We start from the raw sequence: 15,473 nt of genomic DNA on the forward strand, positions 1-15,473 counted from the left end.
TTGGTGGGTGACTGATCGACCTGCACTGAGCCATCATTTCCCTTCTGATCAGGGATGAGAACTAGCTGCAAAGTTGGTGTTTCTTGGTTACTCTTAGTTAATATGACATGGCTGCTGACATGGCAACCGTGACCTTGAGGGACTGGGTTGTTTAACTAAACCCTGGTCCCCAAAGCTCATCTGCATCAGACTTGTACAAAGTGAGGAGGACTGCTTGATTGTGCTTATAGGTTTGTGCACAAGGATATCTCAGCAGACACCACCAGGCTGGGTGCAGTGGCGCCTGCCTGTAATTCCAGCTGTTCGGGAGGCTGAGGCAGGAGGATCACAAGTTCGTGGCCAGCCTGGGAAACTTAGTGAGACCCTGTCTCATAATTAAATAAGAAGGCTGGGGATGTGGCTCGGTGGCAAGGCACCCCTGGGTTCAATCCCCAGTACCACGGGATTCCGAGCTGCCTGATGCTGGGGTGGAAGAAAGAATGAGAGCCCACACAGACCTGGGGATCTGGGACCTGTCGGTATAATTGCTTTGCGGCAATAATGGCACAACTCTGTAAATTTACTAAAAATCATGGAATTGTATGCTTAAAACAAGAGGACTTTATGGTATATAAAATGTAACTTAATGAAGCTGCTAATAACAAGTGAGGGGGCTCTGAATCACAGACCTTGGAGAGAAGGCATTTATGTGCTGTGTGACTTCTGGCCAATTACTAGACCTTTCTGAGAATCAATTCTGAAGTGAGAATAATGACAGCACCTGCCTCACAGGACTGGAGTGAGACATGATGAGTTGACACACAAAAAGCACTTATCATGCTTCCTGGCCAATACTCCGTGTCCCACAAACGTCATGACTGTTATGGGTATTAGTCAAAAATAAATCAGTGGGAGAAGTGCTGCAAAGGAGGCAGCCAGGGTCTCGAGGCCCAGTCACGCAGGGCAGTGGGCCAGAGTTGTCCCGGGTGACCTTCAGGACGCCTTCCAACACAGCTTCCCAGGCCTCTGTCGGCCAGGGGCCAGCGCCCTCCCCCGTGGGACACACCTCCATCAGCCTGGGCAGCTAACGCACCAGCCCGGACAGAGGCAGGTGGGTGACTCCAGGGTATCTGGAATGTTCAGTGCCCCCGAACTGGGTGGTGACATGTACACCCTGCCCCCGCAGGGCCTGATGTCCAGGTGAGGTCAGCGCGTTGACACAGGGTAAAGTGCAGGCCATCCCAGCCCGGCCTGTGAAGCGGCCTCAGGCAGACCCGCAGTCTCTACAGCCTCCTTTTCTGAATGTACAGATCCTCCGCTTTGGGAGCCACCTGGCCCTCCTGGGCTCAAGTCCTGCCCCCTGCCTGGCTGCCCTGTAGTCCCTGCCCCCAGCAGGGCCTGCACAGCTCCACCTCTTCTCTGAGGCCTCTGTGTCCACCCAGGCCCTCCTCTGAATTCAGGGAGCACCTGGTACCTGCCTGAGTCCTGAGCTATGTGCCCTGGTCCTCACTGAGGCCAAGCACAAAGGACATCTTCTTTCATTACTGAAAGTCTAGAGATCAGCAAAAGGGCCTGGGGCCACCATCCCCTCTGGCCTGTCCATTGTGTAATATGCCAGCAACTGTGTGTGACAAGATCTTGTGACCAGTCGGGTCAGATGCTCATCATCTAGGTCACCTGCAGTGAAAGACACCTACCAGCTGGGACACCCATCAAAGCCTATACTAACCACCCCTAAAGAGGTTTCTGGAAAGACAGACTTTGGGCAAGGGTCCTTCATCCTCTGGCTGAGCCTGCTTTTTTCCTCCCTTGGTACCAGGGATTGAACCCAGGGGCGCTTAACCACTGAGCCACACCCAGCCCTTTTTTATGTTTTATCTAGAGACAGGGTCTCCCTGAGTTGCTTAGGGCCTTGCTAAGTGGCTGAGGCTGGCTTCGAACTCACGCTTCTCCTGCCTCAGCCTCTGGAGTCACTGGGATCACAGGCGAGAGCCACTATGCCCAGCTGAGCCTGCTTTCTGAGTAAAGTTTACCTTCCCTGCTAAAACGCCTTTTCTCTACTTAATTGTCCCATAACAAGGTGAGCAGCGGGACTGGGTGCAGCTATAGCGCCCCAACCTATAAAGAAGGTTTTATTGTCCCTATTTTGTTCCGGAGCAGAACAAAAAAAACCTCACTCAGCCCAGAGCACCGAGCTGGGCCCATGCTGCTCTTCATTTCTTTCTAAAGTCCAAACTCTCACCCCAGACCCCTTTCTAAGGAGGTGAGCGCAGCCACCACTATTAGCTCCCCTTCTTACAGGAGACCACCAGCCCCTCAGGGACAGGGCCATCCCTTGTCCAGCTTCCACTCTGCAGGACAGACAGGCTGGCCTCCCACCACCTACATCAAGGAGGACAAGTAGGACCTTGGTTCTGGACTCCTCTACAGCGCAACCTGGTGTTTGGGTGAGGCGGCTTTTCACAGGCCGCTATCTGAGGCACTGAAGGATGCCAGGTGACTCCCAGTCGCTGAGACAACGCAGTGCCTCTATAGAAGGGGGCAGGACAGGTCTATTCCAGGACTGAAGCTTTAGTGTGGGAAAAAATGGCCCCAGCTCACTATGAACTAGCCCTGGGATGACAATGCAGTAACCAGGCCTGGGATTATAGTTCTGAGGTAGAGAGCCTACCTCGCACGCGCAATCCCTAGCACTAAATGAGGGAAAGAAAAAAAATAAAATAAAAAGCTCAGCTGGGTTCGGTGGTGCACACCTGCAATTCCAGTGACTCAGGAGGCTGAGGCAGGAGGATTGCAAGTTTGAAGCCAGCCTCAGCAACTTAGGGAGGCCCTGAGCAACTTAGTGGGACTTTGTCTTAAAATAGTGGGGTATAACTCAGTGGTAAAATGCCTCTGGGTTCAATCCCCAGTACCAAAACAAAACAACAAAAAATTAAGCCTATAACCTTTCTAAGAACATTTGTTTAATGACACAAGAAAGTCTCTTATGAGATAGTAAATCCAGATTTTTTCTTGTTTTCTTTTTTTGGATCAATAAGAGTTCCCAAAGACAAATGTTTGGTAAAAACCTGTTGAGTCAATTGTTCACCCCTAAGGAAAGGACAGCCTGGGGGCATCTGAGCAGTACAGTGACAGGCCTGGTTCCCTTGACTTGGGAATTGGAGCACAGAGAAATAGATTCTGAGGCTCAGACTGCAGGTTCCTAGCCCACAGGGGACTGGCGGGGACTCCAGTGAGACAAACAGCAGGCCTCCCACCCTTTATTCCCTTTGATCCAAAATCAAAATCTCACTCCCATGGGCAGGTTCATACATGATGGAGCCTGGCGGGAATCTTTGAGAAGGGTCCATCCGTTTTCTAGGGGGAGAAATGAGGCTCAGAGCAGGGAAAGGACTTACCCAGAGTCCCAGAAAAGCACAGGAGGTCCCCAGCTGGAAGTTCAAAGCTCCCAGCTCTGCAGGAATGAGGCAGAGGGATGTGCCCTTGGAGATTTTTCAGGGAGCTGGCAGTGCCCTCCAGGAGTGGAATGTGGCCCAGGTCTATTAGGACAGGTATGGCAGGGACCCCCTGTCCTGCTACAGCTGGAGTAATTTAGCCTGATGGCTGCAGAAGCAGGGGTCCAGCCTGCTCCTGGCCATCTAGGTGTCCTGGCACACGTGCCATCTGAGAACCCGGGCAGCTGGAGACAGTCAGGACAGAGGAACCTCCAATCCTGAGACTGGACACCTTGATTTGCGTCAGCAAGGACGGCTGCTCTGGGGACTGGCAGAGATGGGGGTGGGGGAAGCAGGGTGAAGAACTTCCTTAGTGCCTTTAGCTGTCCTGTGTCCTCTGTCGCCCCACCTGGATTAGAAAGTCAGGAGCCAGCCCTTGGGAGGTTTGGGAGATTGAGGGTGGGAAATCACTGTTCCAAGGAAAAAGATGAGTCACGCAGGAGCCAGATGGCATCCTCTGACCTGCCTCCTGCCAGTTTCTGACAGCCCCTTGGTAACCCTGAGGCAGGGCAGGGGATGAGCCCTGTGAGCTCCTGTGTCTCCAGCCTCCTCGGTACCCCTCCCAGACATTCCAAACACTTTCTGTTGCAAATTAAGTCACCTCCCTTGGGAGCCTTCTCTGACTTTAGCTAGGGTAGCTAGGTGCAGCCCCCTCCTCTGTGAACCCAAGGACCTCTACGCACCATGAGCTGCCAGGTTGCCCTTGTAGACTCACAGGATAGAAACTGAGCATGCACCCTGCTCTCACCTGACCTTCAGCCTCTGGCAGCTTGACAGGTGCGCAGTAGGTTCCAACACTTCAGTGCTGATGACCCCAGGGTACTGAGGGACACACTGAGGGGCCCACAGCCTCTCTTGGGGAAGAGGACAATGACCTGCTCTGGGAGTTCCCTTTAGGCAACCTTCTTTTTCTTTCTTTCTTCTTCTTCTTCTTTTTTTTTTTTTCATTTTCCCCAGTACTGGGGGTTGAACCCAGGGGTGTTCTATCATTAAGCTATGGCCTCGGCCCTTTTCATTGTTTTTGTGGGGTTTTTTAATTTTTATTTTAAGACCCGTGTCTTGCTAAGTTGCGTAAGCTGGCCTTGAACTTTCAATCCTCCTGCTTCAGCTGTCCCAGTTGCTGGAATTACAGGCCTGTTCTCCATCCGCTTCGCTTGTTCTGGCAATAAGAAGCTACTGGATGCCTGTCCTGAGCCAGCCCCACATGATGACAGCAAAGCAGCTTCCCAGTAGGGAGCAGGACAAGAGGGATCACAGACCGGCACTACTGTAAAATCTTCCTGTGCTCCAACCCAGCCTCTCTGCTTCCTGGCTGAGGTTGCTAAATTCCCTTCCCTCCCTGGGGCCCTTTCCTCCTGTATTAAAAGGGGAAAACAAGACCTCCCAGCAGGAGAGCTGAAACAAGGCCTTGGCTCCACAGGGGACCTCAGCACTTCAGTTTGGATAATCAATTTGTGCAAAAGGTAGTAAGTGCTTCCCCCTTGCGGAGGTACCCAGGACCCTGTTCTGTGTGAAGCAACCAGTTAACAACTTGGACATCTCACAACCACATGCACACAAGGTGGGATGCAACCAGGGCTCCTGGGTGAGAAACTAGTCAACAACTTGTACATCTCATCAGACAACTGATGCACACACCTGGCAGACACTCACAATCACATCCACAGATCACCTAGAACACAAATCACAGTCCTGCTCAATGATGTTCTTCCTGTTCCTTCTGTGGACAGCAGGCTGTGCTCCGCACCAAGTCACTCCACAATGTGGTAAACAGTAGTTTTCAGGCTGTGCTTAAACCTTTGTTACTACACTTTGTAAAGCAGTAGTTTGCCATGAGCTACTCCATTCTGAATTTAAGGGCTCGGGTGGAATGACTCCACAACTTGTTTCTACAAGCAAACAAGTACCATCTGTCTGGCACCACTATAGGCACAAATTGATAAATAACTTATACATGCCAACATATCCATCTGAATTAAGGAGTACCTGGACATGTGGATATCCCAAATCATAACAGGAACAGCAAACATTGGAGCGCATCAACCTTACCAGATGCAAACCCCTCATTTCAGACCAGTAAAAGAAGGAGCTCCCCAGGACTGGACATGGCAGCACCCTGACCCTGTCACCTGGTCACTTGTTACTAGCCTTGCCCAGGAAAACTGTTACAGAAACAATCATCAAAAACTCCATCAGCAGTGTGCAGTTTCTCTTGCACATAATGACCATGCATATCCCACTCTAAGCTGGCATATCAAGCTGACACTGTGAAACTGCCTCCTTCTGGACCTTGGTCTAGAATAAGTTGCTGTGCCTTGACAGCTCTGCACTCTGAACCAACAACAATGAATTCATATCTGCTCTCTGCCTTTGCTCTTAGTTCAGCCTCCTGAACCCCTGTGGTGGCCTTAACACTTTCTTGGCCTTTCTGTTACACACACACACACACACACACTCACATATACACACACACGTGTGTGTATATATACAATTTGTGTAAAGTGCGATATGTAACTTGAGTGTTCAGATATTAGAAATTAAGATTGGAATAAAAGAACCCATGATTACTCAGCTTATAACTACCAGGTCACCTACAAGTATCCCATAAACTGCCACTGATGAAAGTGGTGTAGCCTGTGAATTTATTGTTATTCAATGAATTCTGACATTGTGGAAAGATGCACACGGTGTTTCATCCATGTTAAAGGCACAGCACACCCCCAACGCTTTCATTTTTCATCCAAGGTATTTTGGAAGTAGCCCCATGTCAGTGCATATCAAACACTTCTCATCTGGATGGCTGCACAGCTTCCCAACGTGTGGATTATTGTTAACAGCTTGCTAACCCTACTTCGGCCCGGGAACTGTAAGGACCCAGAAGGATCCAAGGAGGGGGGACTTGGCATCCCAGGACTCGGTTCCCGCCCAGCTTTGCTTTGCTGACACTAGGGGCCCAAGTTCTCCGCTGCTCCGATCACGGAGGGGGACGTGATGAAAGAGGTGGCCCCAAAGCAGAGGTGCAGGCAGCACACGAAGTTAACCAGGGACTGTTCACACACAGAAGCATCACACACACATCCAGCGCTCGGAAACCAAGCGCTCAAACACTTAACAAGTCTTCCTGGGCACGACAACCGACCTCGGAGCGGACACGCTCGAATAAACGACTCACCTCTGCTCAGGTCGCTTTGCTTCTTGACCCCAAGCTTAACACCAACGTCCCTGCTGTCCCTGCTCCTTTAAGGGGACCCAGCGCCGGTTAGGCTACTTCCGCCCGGAAGAAAGATGGCTGGGGTTGGGGTGACCCGAGGAGGGGCGTGAGGGACGGCGGAGCACCGGGGGCGGGTGAGGGCCGTGGTGACGTCACTTCTGGGGAGGCGGGGTAAGCGGTGAAGTGGGGAATGAAGAAGTGCCGGCGGCCGAGGGGCGCGGCGGCGGACGGCAAGGCTGGACGGCCAGGGCGAGAGCTGCCTGATGGGGCCAGGGGCGCGAGCTGTCACCTTGGACGCCCACTCACACGCGCCACGGCGCGCGAGCCCCCTGCCAGCACCCCGAGCCCGCTGCGCGCTCTTACCCAGAGTTTCCGCCGGCTCCCCAGGTCCCCCCGTCATCCCCGGTCCCCGGATGCCCTCTGCGCACACGCTCCCCTTCCCGCGGCTGTCCTGGGCTGGGTTCCGCGGCGCGTCCTCTCCCCTCGGACGCTCGCTGCTCCTGGTCATGCGGGGACAGTGCCCTGACCTGGGGGCAGGATCCCTGGCTGGGCTCTTGGTACCGGTGTGGGCCGGGGTTCCCGGGATGACGAGCTCGGGGTCTGAGACCCCGGCCCCTGTCCTGCCCGGTGCATCCAGCGGGTCGGAAGAGCCACGTCTAGTGAGGTCGGGGCCTGGCCAGCGTCTAGGTGGGCAGAGACGCAGCGCTGTTGGTCCTGGGAGAGGGAGCACGGCTTGGGGGTGTGGGTTCTTGGTGAGTCTGCTATGGTGTTGGCCGCCCTTGCCCTTGGTTCCAGGCAGGAGTGAACCAAGACCCAGCTGGTCCTGGGTTGAGGCACTTATTGCCTTTTTTGGGAAGGAGTCATGGGTTGGGGGTTGTGTGGCAGCCTCTTCCTGAAGGGGACTGGGCTGGCAGCACAGGGTGGGTCTGGTGAGCCACGCTTCTCCTGGCACTTCTTCCCCTGCGTTCTGGTTCCAGCTCTGCCATGGGCAAATGACTCTCCTTCCCACCGTCAGCCATGTCCCCATGCTTGCTGAGGAGTGTGGGACTGCACAGAGGGGCCTGGATGGCCTCTGAGTCTTGGCTCTAGGTGCTTTACTGGCTGGCTTGGGTCACCTCTGTGGCCTTGCTGGGTTGCTTCCTGTCTCCCTGTGACTGTATCTCACAGTGAATAGTACCTTTAACCCCTAAAATTAAACTTCACAGTGTTAGACCTTGCTTGGGTGGGGTCTGATGCTCTCTTTGCCTCTGTTCTCACAACACAGTGCCTGGAACAAGTAGGTGTGACAAATGCTTGTGACTCAAGTGAATGAACTGCTCAGAGTCTCCAGGAGCCCGTCATAGACCAGCCACTGGTACACCTCATCCGAGATGCAGAGCACGTCATGCTGCTGGCACAGCCTGGCCTCCAGTTCCAGCTCCGCCTCGGAGAACACCTGCAGGGACCCAGGGGTGGCACAGGTCTGCAGCCAGTACCATGCCCAAATGCAAAGTCCTGCTCAGACAGAGGGCTTATGGCCATGCTGGCTGCTGGGGGCTTTCCTGCACCATCCCATCACACCTCGGCTGCACCGACCCTGTGAGATGGTCCCTCAGGTTCCTATTTACAGTCGAGGAAATGCTGAGAGGCAAGTCACTGTCCCCACCAACCCACCCTTCACCTCCCTGAGATTCTTGCCCCTTTCTTTCCCTGCGACTCTGGCACCTCCATCCTCAGGTCATGGCGGGCAACCCTCCCACTCCACAGATGAAGAAACTGAGGCCCCGAGGAAGCTTGTCAGGAAGAGCCGGGACTTGAATGCAGGTGGAGGGTCCCTGAACAGAGCTGTCCCAGGTACCTTTCCCAGGGGGTTGTTGGGTGTGTTGAGGACCAGGGCTTTGGTCCGGGATGTGAACTTGCTGGCCAGTTCTGTGGGGTCCAGCCGCCAGTTGCTGCTGGAATCCAGCTCCCCATCCTGGGTGGGGCTCTGCAAGAGGAGGTGGGAAGGGTGGCTATAGTCACCCCCTGACATTTAAGTCCCCTCCTTGGGCATCTGCCCCCTCCACCTCCTCCCTGGGGCTCTGGAGGCCACTACACCTCCCAGCCCACAGGACCTGGTCTCCTTCACTTGTGTCCTTTCTGTCCCATCTCCCTGGGCCCAGTCCCACCCAGTCCGTGGGTCCCTGGGCCCACCACACCCCACATGGCATCCTTACTGGCTTCAGGGACACAAACACAGGGCGACCCCCAGCCATCAATGTCATGGGCTCATAACAGTCAAAAAAAAGTTCACTGTGGTCAGCACTGCTCTGACCCCTCATCACACCCAGCCCGAGTCATGTCACCCACTTCATCTACCAGGGCCTGGAAGGCTGTGAACAGGACCCCGTAGGTACCCACGGTCACCAGCACATTCTCAAGTGGGTCCAACTCCTGTCCCAGCAGCTTCCCAAAGAAACTCGCCAGGATCTTTGTCAGGGGTGGGTAACCCTGCAGGACAGCAGGGACAGTTCCCAGAGAAGGGAAATAAGCTGGCTGCAGTCACAAACAGATGAGGCAGAGGGGTAGGGCTTTATGTTGTGTGTTTTGAAGCCCCATGTAGCAGAAGATCAGATAATATGTTTGTGTGCTGAGGAGTTGTGTAAAACACTCAGTTTGAGTGACTGAAACCTGGTCTAGAACCCAATAAACGAGTTATCCATGTGCAAGTACTCAAAAGGACAGTGTTTATATAACAGGTGACACCATGAGCAAAGTTAGACAAAAAATCATTGCAACCTATGAAAAAGAGGTATAGATATTTAATAACTATAGCTGGGCACTGTGGCACATTCCTGTAATCTCAGCAGCTTGGGAAACTGAGGCAGGAGGATTGCACATTCCAAACCAGCCTCAGCAAAAGCGAGACGCTAAGCAAATCAGTGAGACCCTGTCTCTAAATACAGAATAGGGCTGGGAATATGGCTCAGTGGCCAAATGCCCCTGAGTTCAATCCCCAGTACACCCAAACCAAAAGAACTCTTCCAACTATAATGTAATAGTAAGAAATGTGGAAAGAGGGTCTGGGGCTGTAGCTCAGTGGCAGAGCACTTGCCTAGCATGTGTGAGGCACTGAGTTCGATCCTCAGCACCACATTAAAAAAAAATAAAGGCATGCTGTCCATCTACAACAACAACAACAACAAAAAAAAAAAACCCTGAAATTAAAAAGAAGAAATGTGGAAAGAGAAACAATTTTTTAAAAAATGATTAAAGTATAACATGGATAATTTCTGAATTAGTAGATATGCCTATACGAGGGATTAGCAATCACTTTTCTTTCTTTTTTTTTCTTTTTTTTTTTTTTAGGAAAACACCAACAAGCTCTTAAAGCCAGGTATATTGGGGCTGGGGATGTGGCTCAAACGGTAGCGCACTCGCCTGGCATGCGTGCGGCCCCGGTTTGATCCTCAGGACCACATACAAACAAAGATGTTGTGTCTGCCGAAAACTAAAAATTAAATATTAAAAATTCTCTCTCTCGGGCTGGGGATGTGGCTCAAGCGGTAGCGCACTCGCCTGGCATGCGTGCGGCCCCGGTTTGATCCTCAGGACCACATACAAATAAAGATGTTGTGTCTGCCAAGAACTAAAATAATAAATATTAAAAAAAATTCTCTCTCTCTCTCCCCCCCCCACTCTCTCTCTTAAAAAAAAAAAAAGCCAGGTATTGTAGAGTGTGCCTATAATTTCAGCAATTTAGGAGACTGAGGAATGAGTTTTGAAAATTTGATTCCAGGTCAGACTCAGAAACTTGGGGAGAAAACTGTCTCAAAACAAGGGGAATTGGGGAATGTAGCTCACCAGTAGCAGACTTCTGGATTCAATCCCTTTTCTTGAAAACAAACAAAAACAACTCTTACAAGGCAGCAACATGAAGACACACACCAAAATGAAAAATGAGGAAAGGAAGGGAAAATACAGATGCACACGAAAAGAATTGGGGCTGGGGATATAACAGCCGTGGAGCACTTCCCAAGCATGTGCGAGACTGGATTCAGTCCCCAGCCCTGGAGGAAAGAAAGAAGAAGAAAATCAACATTAAAATATTGCTGTAATATTGCAAGAATACAAAATTAGCACTTTGTAAGATTTGTAATGTCAGTAGTTTGCAAGAGGGAGAGAAAAGTATCCTGTCCTTAGCCCAAGAATTTTCCAGGTAGCGCTGAGACTTGCTGATTAGCTGGTTATAAATTGTTCCCTCACTGGACAGCAAGTTCATTATGTCGATATACCACACTGTTAATGTTTATAGCCTTTGATTCACTAGTTTCACTTCTAGGAATTTATCTCAGAGAAAGGCACATGTATGAACAGACTTCCACACAGGGATAATCACCACGGCTTTGGTTACCACAGGGTGCTATCTGAAGCATCCAAGAGTGGAACGGGTGAAGTCAGTTCCGGCGCCTCTAGCCAATGCAGGAGTATGTCTGCAGCCATTAAAGAGTGAGGCTGTACTGACATGGAAAGGTGTCCATGATATACGCTGAGTGAAATCGACAAGTGGCAGAACATGTACAGTATAAGTCCACTTATGGGCTCTGGATGCCATCACACCAGATGGAAAAGTTCCCTCTAGTGATGCTGAGACACCAAGTTTAAGAACCACTGTTGGAATCCAAAGTTGGCACATAGTTACCATGTGGCCCTTCACAGAAGAGGCTTGGGTTTAGGGTCTAATGCATTCAGCAGCATGGCTTAGGGGTCACCTCCTCTAGGCAGCCTTCCCCTTGTCCCACTCTCCCAACCCAGGTTTCATGTCCTCCTACCTGCTCCCCTGTCCCACTTCCTCCACAGCACCTGCTTCCTGGTCTGCCTTCCCCACCAGGCCATGAGACACAGGGCCTGGGACAGAAGAGACCAGTAAACTCTGAGCCATGACTGGAATGAATTCCCTACTCTCTGCCCTACCTCGTGAACCTGCCACCTTCTTTGAGTCAGGAGAGAGCCCCTGGCCTTGCTCAGCTTGCCAGGTTCTTCCCTCTGGGCTTTTGAGGTTGTGACCACATTAGGTCTTCCAGCACGTTTCCTGGCATATAACTCCCCAAATCCTTGGACTCCCCAGAGGGATAAGACTGCCTTTTCTATGCTAATGGGATGACTGGTGCTTGGGACCCATAGATGGGCTAGAGGGGTCTGTTTTCCAGGGGATCAAATCATGATTTAGAGTTGGAACTTTTGGTCCACCCTTGCGTCTACAGGGAGGGAAGAGGAACTAAAGATTGAGTTGATGGCTCAGTGGTAGAGCGCTCGCCTAGTGCGTGTGAGGCCCTGGGTTCGATTCTCAGCACTACATAAAAATAAATGAGTAAAATAAAGGTATTATGTCCTACTACAAAAAAAAAAAAAAAGATTGAGTTGATAAACAGTAGCCATTTTCCTTATTGAAGCTTCCAGAAGAATCATCTGCAGTACTGCTTGGGGTGCAGGGTTGGGGTTCCCCGTGGATCTAGCGTCGCAGGAGTGTTCTGAACTGTGTGTATCAGAAGAGAAACTGAATCGTTTTATCCTGTCTGTATTCTTACAGAGCTGGACTTTACCTTTTCTGCAGAGGGCCATGTGGCTGCCCAGCTCATCTTACAAGAGGACAAGGGGAGCAGCCTGAAGTTCTAGGTCTGGAAGCCCAGGGTAGAGGACAGCCGGGTGAGGTGAGGCCTTGGTCCTGGCTGTCTCCTCTTAACATGGAGTATTGAAGAAGGGTGTGCAAAGTTTTTCTTTTTTTTTGGTACCAGGGATTGAACTCAGGGGCACTCGACCATTAAGCCACATCCCCAGCCCTATTTTGTATTTATTTAAAATGAGACAGGGTCTCATTGAGTTGCTTAGTGCCTGAGCAACTGAGGCTGGCTTTGAACTCGTGATCCTCTTGCCTCAACCTCCCAAGCTGCTGTAATTACAGGAATGTGCCGCCACACCGGCTAAAATTTTTGTGAAACACAAAATTCTGGGCATTAGGGTAGTCTGAAAGAAAAAGTAGTCCTGCTTTTTGTAAATATAAAAGCCAACACTACATGTATATGAAGTATAGAGGTATCTGTCCTGTCCAGTGTGGAGGGTGGAAGTGAGGATGACTAAATCTTTCTTACTCATCCTGCCTTGTGTCCTTGTATCACTACTAACAATGAACTCAATTCTTTCCTATTTGAAACAAGATAAAAAAAAAAAAAAAACATTAACTTCTGTACACAGGTCTGGGACAGTACTGCCTGCGTCTTACTTTCTTACCTGACTCTCTGCACCAAGTCCCTCACCCTCCCTGGGGGACTGGTTCCAGCCCTTGGTCTAGATATAAAATTGCAGAAGTAATAGCTTTTGGGGGGGAAGTACTGGGAATTGAACCCAGGGGTGCTTTACCACTGAGCCACATCCCTAGCTGCTTTTATTTTTTTGAGACAGGCCATCGCTAAGTTGCTCAGGCTGGACTGGAACTTTCGATCCTCCTACTTTAGCCCTCTGAGCTGCTGGGATTATAGGCTGTGGCACTGCAACTGGCAAGAATAGCTTTTGCATAGAACCTGCATACATCATCCCATGTTATCTATCTATCTATCTATCTTTATTTGTTTATTTATTTATATTCACCAGGGATTGAACCCAGGGGAGCTTTGCCACTGAGCTGCATCCCAACCCCACTTTATATTTGATTTAGAGACAGGGTATTAGGGCTGAGTTGCTTAGCCCTCGCTAAGCTGCTGAGGTTGGCTTTGAACTCACAATCCTGTTGCCTCAGCATCCTGAGCCGCTGGGATTACAGGAGTGTGTCACCATGCCTGGCTCATCCTGTATATTTTAAATCATTTCTAGATGATGGCCACCAGTCGTTTGGACATGGTGAGCTGGGGACAGAGCAAGTGAGGGTCAGCATCACAATCTTCCAGGTGCAGTCGTTGTGGAGAGATCTTTCTGGCCACAGCCGTGTCCTCCTTTCTGGAGGACCTGGGCTCCCAGGTGGCCAGGCAGCTCCACCTTCTCCCTTCTGTCCCTCCTACCTTCTGGGAAGGCTTCTCTGCCCTCCCCCAGCCCCAGGTTCCCAGTCTGCAGAGGCTGCCTGGGCCACCCATGGAGCCCTGGCTCCCAGGTCCCAAGGCAGAGGCCTCATGCAGCCAGGTTAGTTTGACCCAGGAGGGGCCGAGGCTGAGGAGGGCGGGAGGTTGGGAGGACAGCAGCATCACAGGGGTTTTGCTGAGCTCTTCCAGCTAATTCCCAGAAGGACCTGCCTGGGCCCATTTCACAGATGAGCCAACAGAGGGGGTGGGGGGAGTGATGTGTTCAGGGTCACACCTGGCTGCCCTGTTTGACCCCAGGCCATGTTCTAACTCACTCAGACCTGGGAGGGCCTCAGGGTCCTCATCCAGATCACACTGTTCTCCCTGAATCCTTCCAGGCCGGCTCCCCGCTGTGCCACAGGTGTCAGAGACTGTCCCAGGCTGATACCCACCCTGCCCAGCCCGCCTTGAGGGGAAGCGGCTCCTCCTGGCCTCCTCCTCCCCCCAGTCAACAGGAGTGGGGCTGCGGGGCAGGGAACTCCTGTCCTGGGGGCTCACCGTCCCAGGTGGCTGGTGGGTTGGGAGCCGCCTGTCAGGGCCAATAGTGACCGCTGCTGTGGGCCCAGATGCCTTCAGTCCCCACAGCGCCCATCCCTCTGGAACCACCTGATAATCCCCACCTGCCAGATGAAGATGCGAGGCCCAGAGGCTCAGGGACTGGCTGGAGGTCAGAGAAGCCGGCCAAGACCTGTCAGGGTGGCTGCACCAGCAGCGGAGGCACCTGGGCCTCCCGCAGGGGCCCTGGACCAGCTGTGCAGTGCCTGGCCCTTCCCCAGTGGGTCACACTGTCCCTTGGCTGAGTCCCTGACACCATCGCCAGGCCTAGCACTCAGCGCACCTCAGAATCATTCGCCACGAGGGAGACGCACACCAGGAACCACCGGCTGCAGCCAAGATGGTGCTGGTGACTGTCTTTGGTCACTTGTTTATTAGATTTAATTTTTTTCCTACTTAGAACTATTATTTTCTAAATTTCCTAAAATAAAATTTTTGTTTTTATGGTTAAAAAAATAGGGAGCCAGGTGTCGTGGTGAGCAAGAAGTCCCATCAACAGGAGAGACCAAGGCAGGAAGATCACTTGAGCCTGAGTTGGAAACCTGGTCTCTAAAAGAAAAGGAAAAAATAAAGTGGAAGAAATGTGTGAGACAGTCACGTTTTAGAAGCCATTAGGAAGCTAGACCCACCTCCTGAAACCTGACCCCTTGCCTCATTTGAATGGCTTCTCCTCAATTAAAGGGTTCAGCTCACTCACACTTGCTCTCTCTCTCTCTTTCTCTTTCTGCAGACCCCTAAGGTCACAAGTGTCTCTTGTGTGGTTATTTCGTGCAGCCCAGTTCACCTGGAGTGACCCTGAGTGTTTTAGTCGTGAGGACTTGACATATGGGGTTTATTGATGTCTTTAACATAGGCTATAAAATAGTACCAGTAACACCTGTTCTGTAAATACAAAATTACCCTAATACGTATTTGTATGTGCATGCATGTTTTCTGTGAAAACATGAGAGCAGAGTGAGGAGTTTAGAAGGCAATTTGTCAAACACCAAGCTGCTCCCTCAGTGGCGACTAGGTGATTCTGGTTCCGTGTTTCTGTGTTTGTTTCTAGAGGTTTTTGTACATGAGCATAACTATTGATGGATTGATTCTGATTGCCACAGTCTGGCTGGGCTCAAATGCCACAGTCTGGCTGGGCACACAATCACGAGCCACCACACAGCTTGTAGA

At 51.4% G+C, this 15,473-nt stretch overlaps 2 protein-coding genes and 1 long non-coding RNA gene across 7 annotated transcripts in view; 1 reads left to right on the plus strand and 2 right to left on the minus strand.

Annotated features, from left to right (window-relative positions):
* Kyat1 (kynurenine aminotransferase 1) overlaps window positions 1-6,770 on the minus strand; it is a 31,207-nt gene extending 24,437 nt beyond the window's left edge. For 2 of the 5 annotated variants that reach the window (XM_046451563.2, XM_046451562.2), the window contains exon 1: window positions 6,646-6,770. The gene's annotated coding sequence lies outside the window, so the exon portion shown is untranslated. Of the gene's footprint in view, window positions 1-4,156; window positions 4,176-6,645 lie in introns of those variants that run through there. The other 3 variants (XM_046451565.2, XM_058581822.1, XM_046451564.1) reach the window with 3 other exon arrangements.
* A 1,518-nt stretch (window positions 6,771-8,288) lies between these two features.
* Window positions 8,289-8,945, minus strand: LOC124097223 (kynurenine--oxoglutarate transaminase 1-like). Its single transcript, XM_046451569.2, has 2 exons — window positions 8,880-8,945; window positions 8,289-8,650 (listed from the first exon to the last, which is right to left on the minus strand). Exons 1-2 carry the CDS (start codon window positions 8,925-8,927, stop codon window positions 8,402-8,404), a joined length of 297 nt encoding a protein of 98 aa, XP_046307525.1. The 5' UTR covers window positions 8,928-8,945; the 3' UTR covers window positions 8,289-8,401.
* Window positions 8,401-10,325, plus strand: LOC131424445 (uncharacterized). The gene is made up of 2 exons (XR_009227453.1): window positions 8,401-8,517; window positions 10,012-10,325. It is a non-coding gene; the product is annotated as an uncharacterized LOC131424445 (long non-coding RNA).
* The last annotated feature ends 5,148 nt before the right edge of the window (window positions 10,326-15,473 follow it).

The sequence above is a fragment of the Marmota monax genome, unplaced genomic scaffold (genome assembly GCF_021218885.2).
Source record: "Marmota monax isolate L192 unplaced genomic scaffold, Marmota_monax_Labrador192_F-V1.1 WCK01_AAM20220418_F8-fsc00020, whole genome shotgun sequence".
NCBI classification, from domain to species: Eukaryota; Metazoa; Chordata; class Mammalia; order Rodentia; family Sciuridae; genus Marmota; species Marmota monax.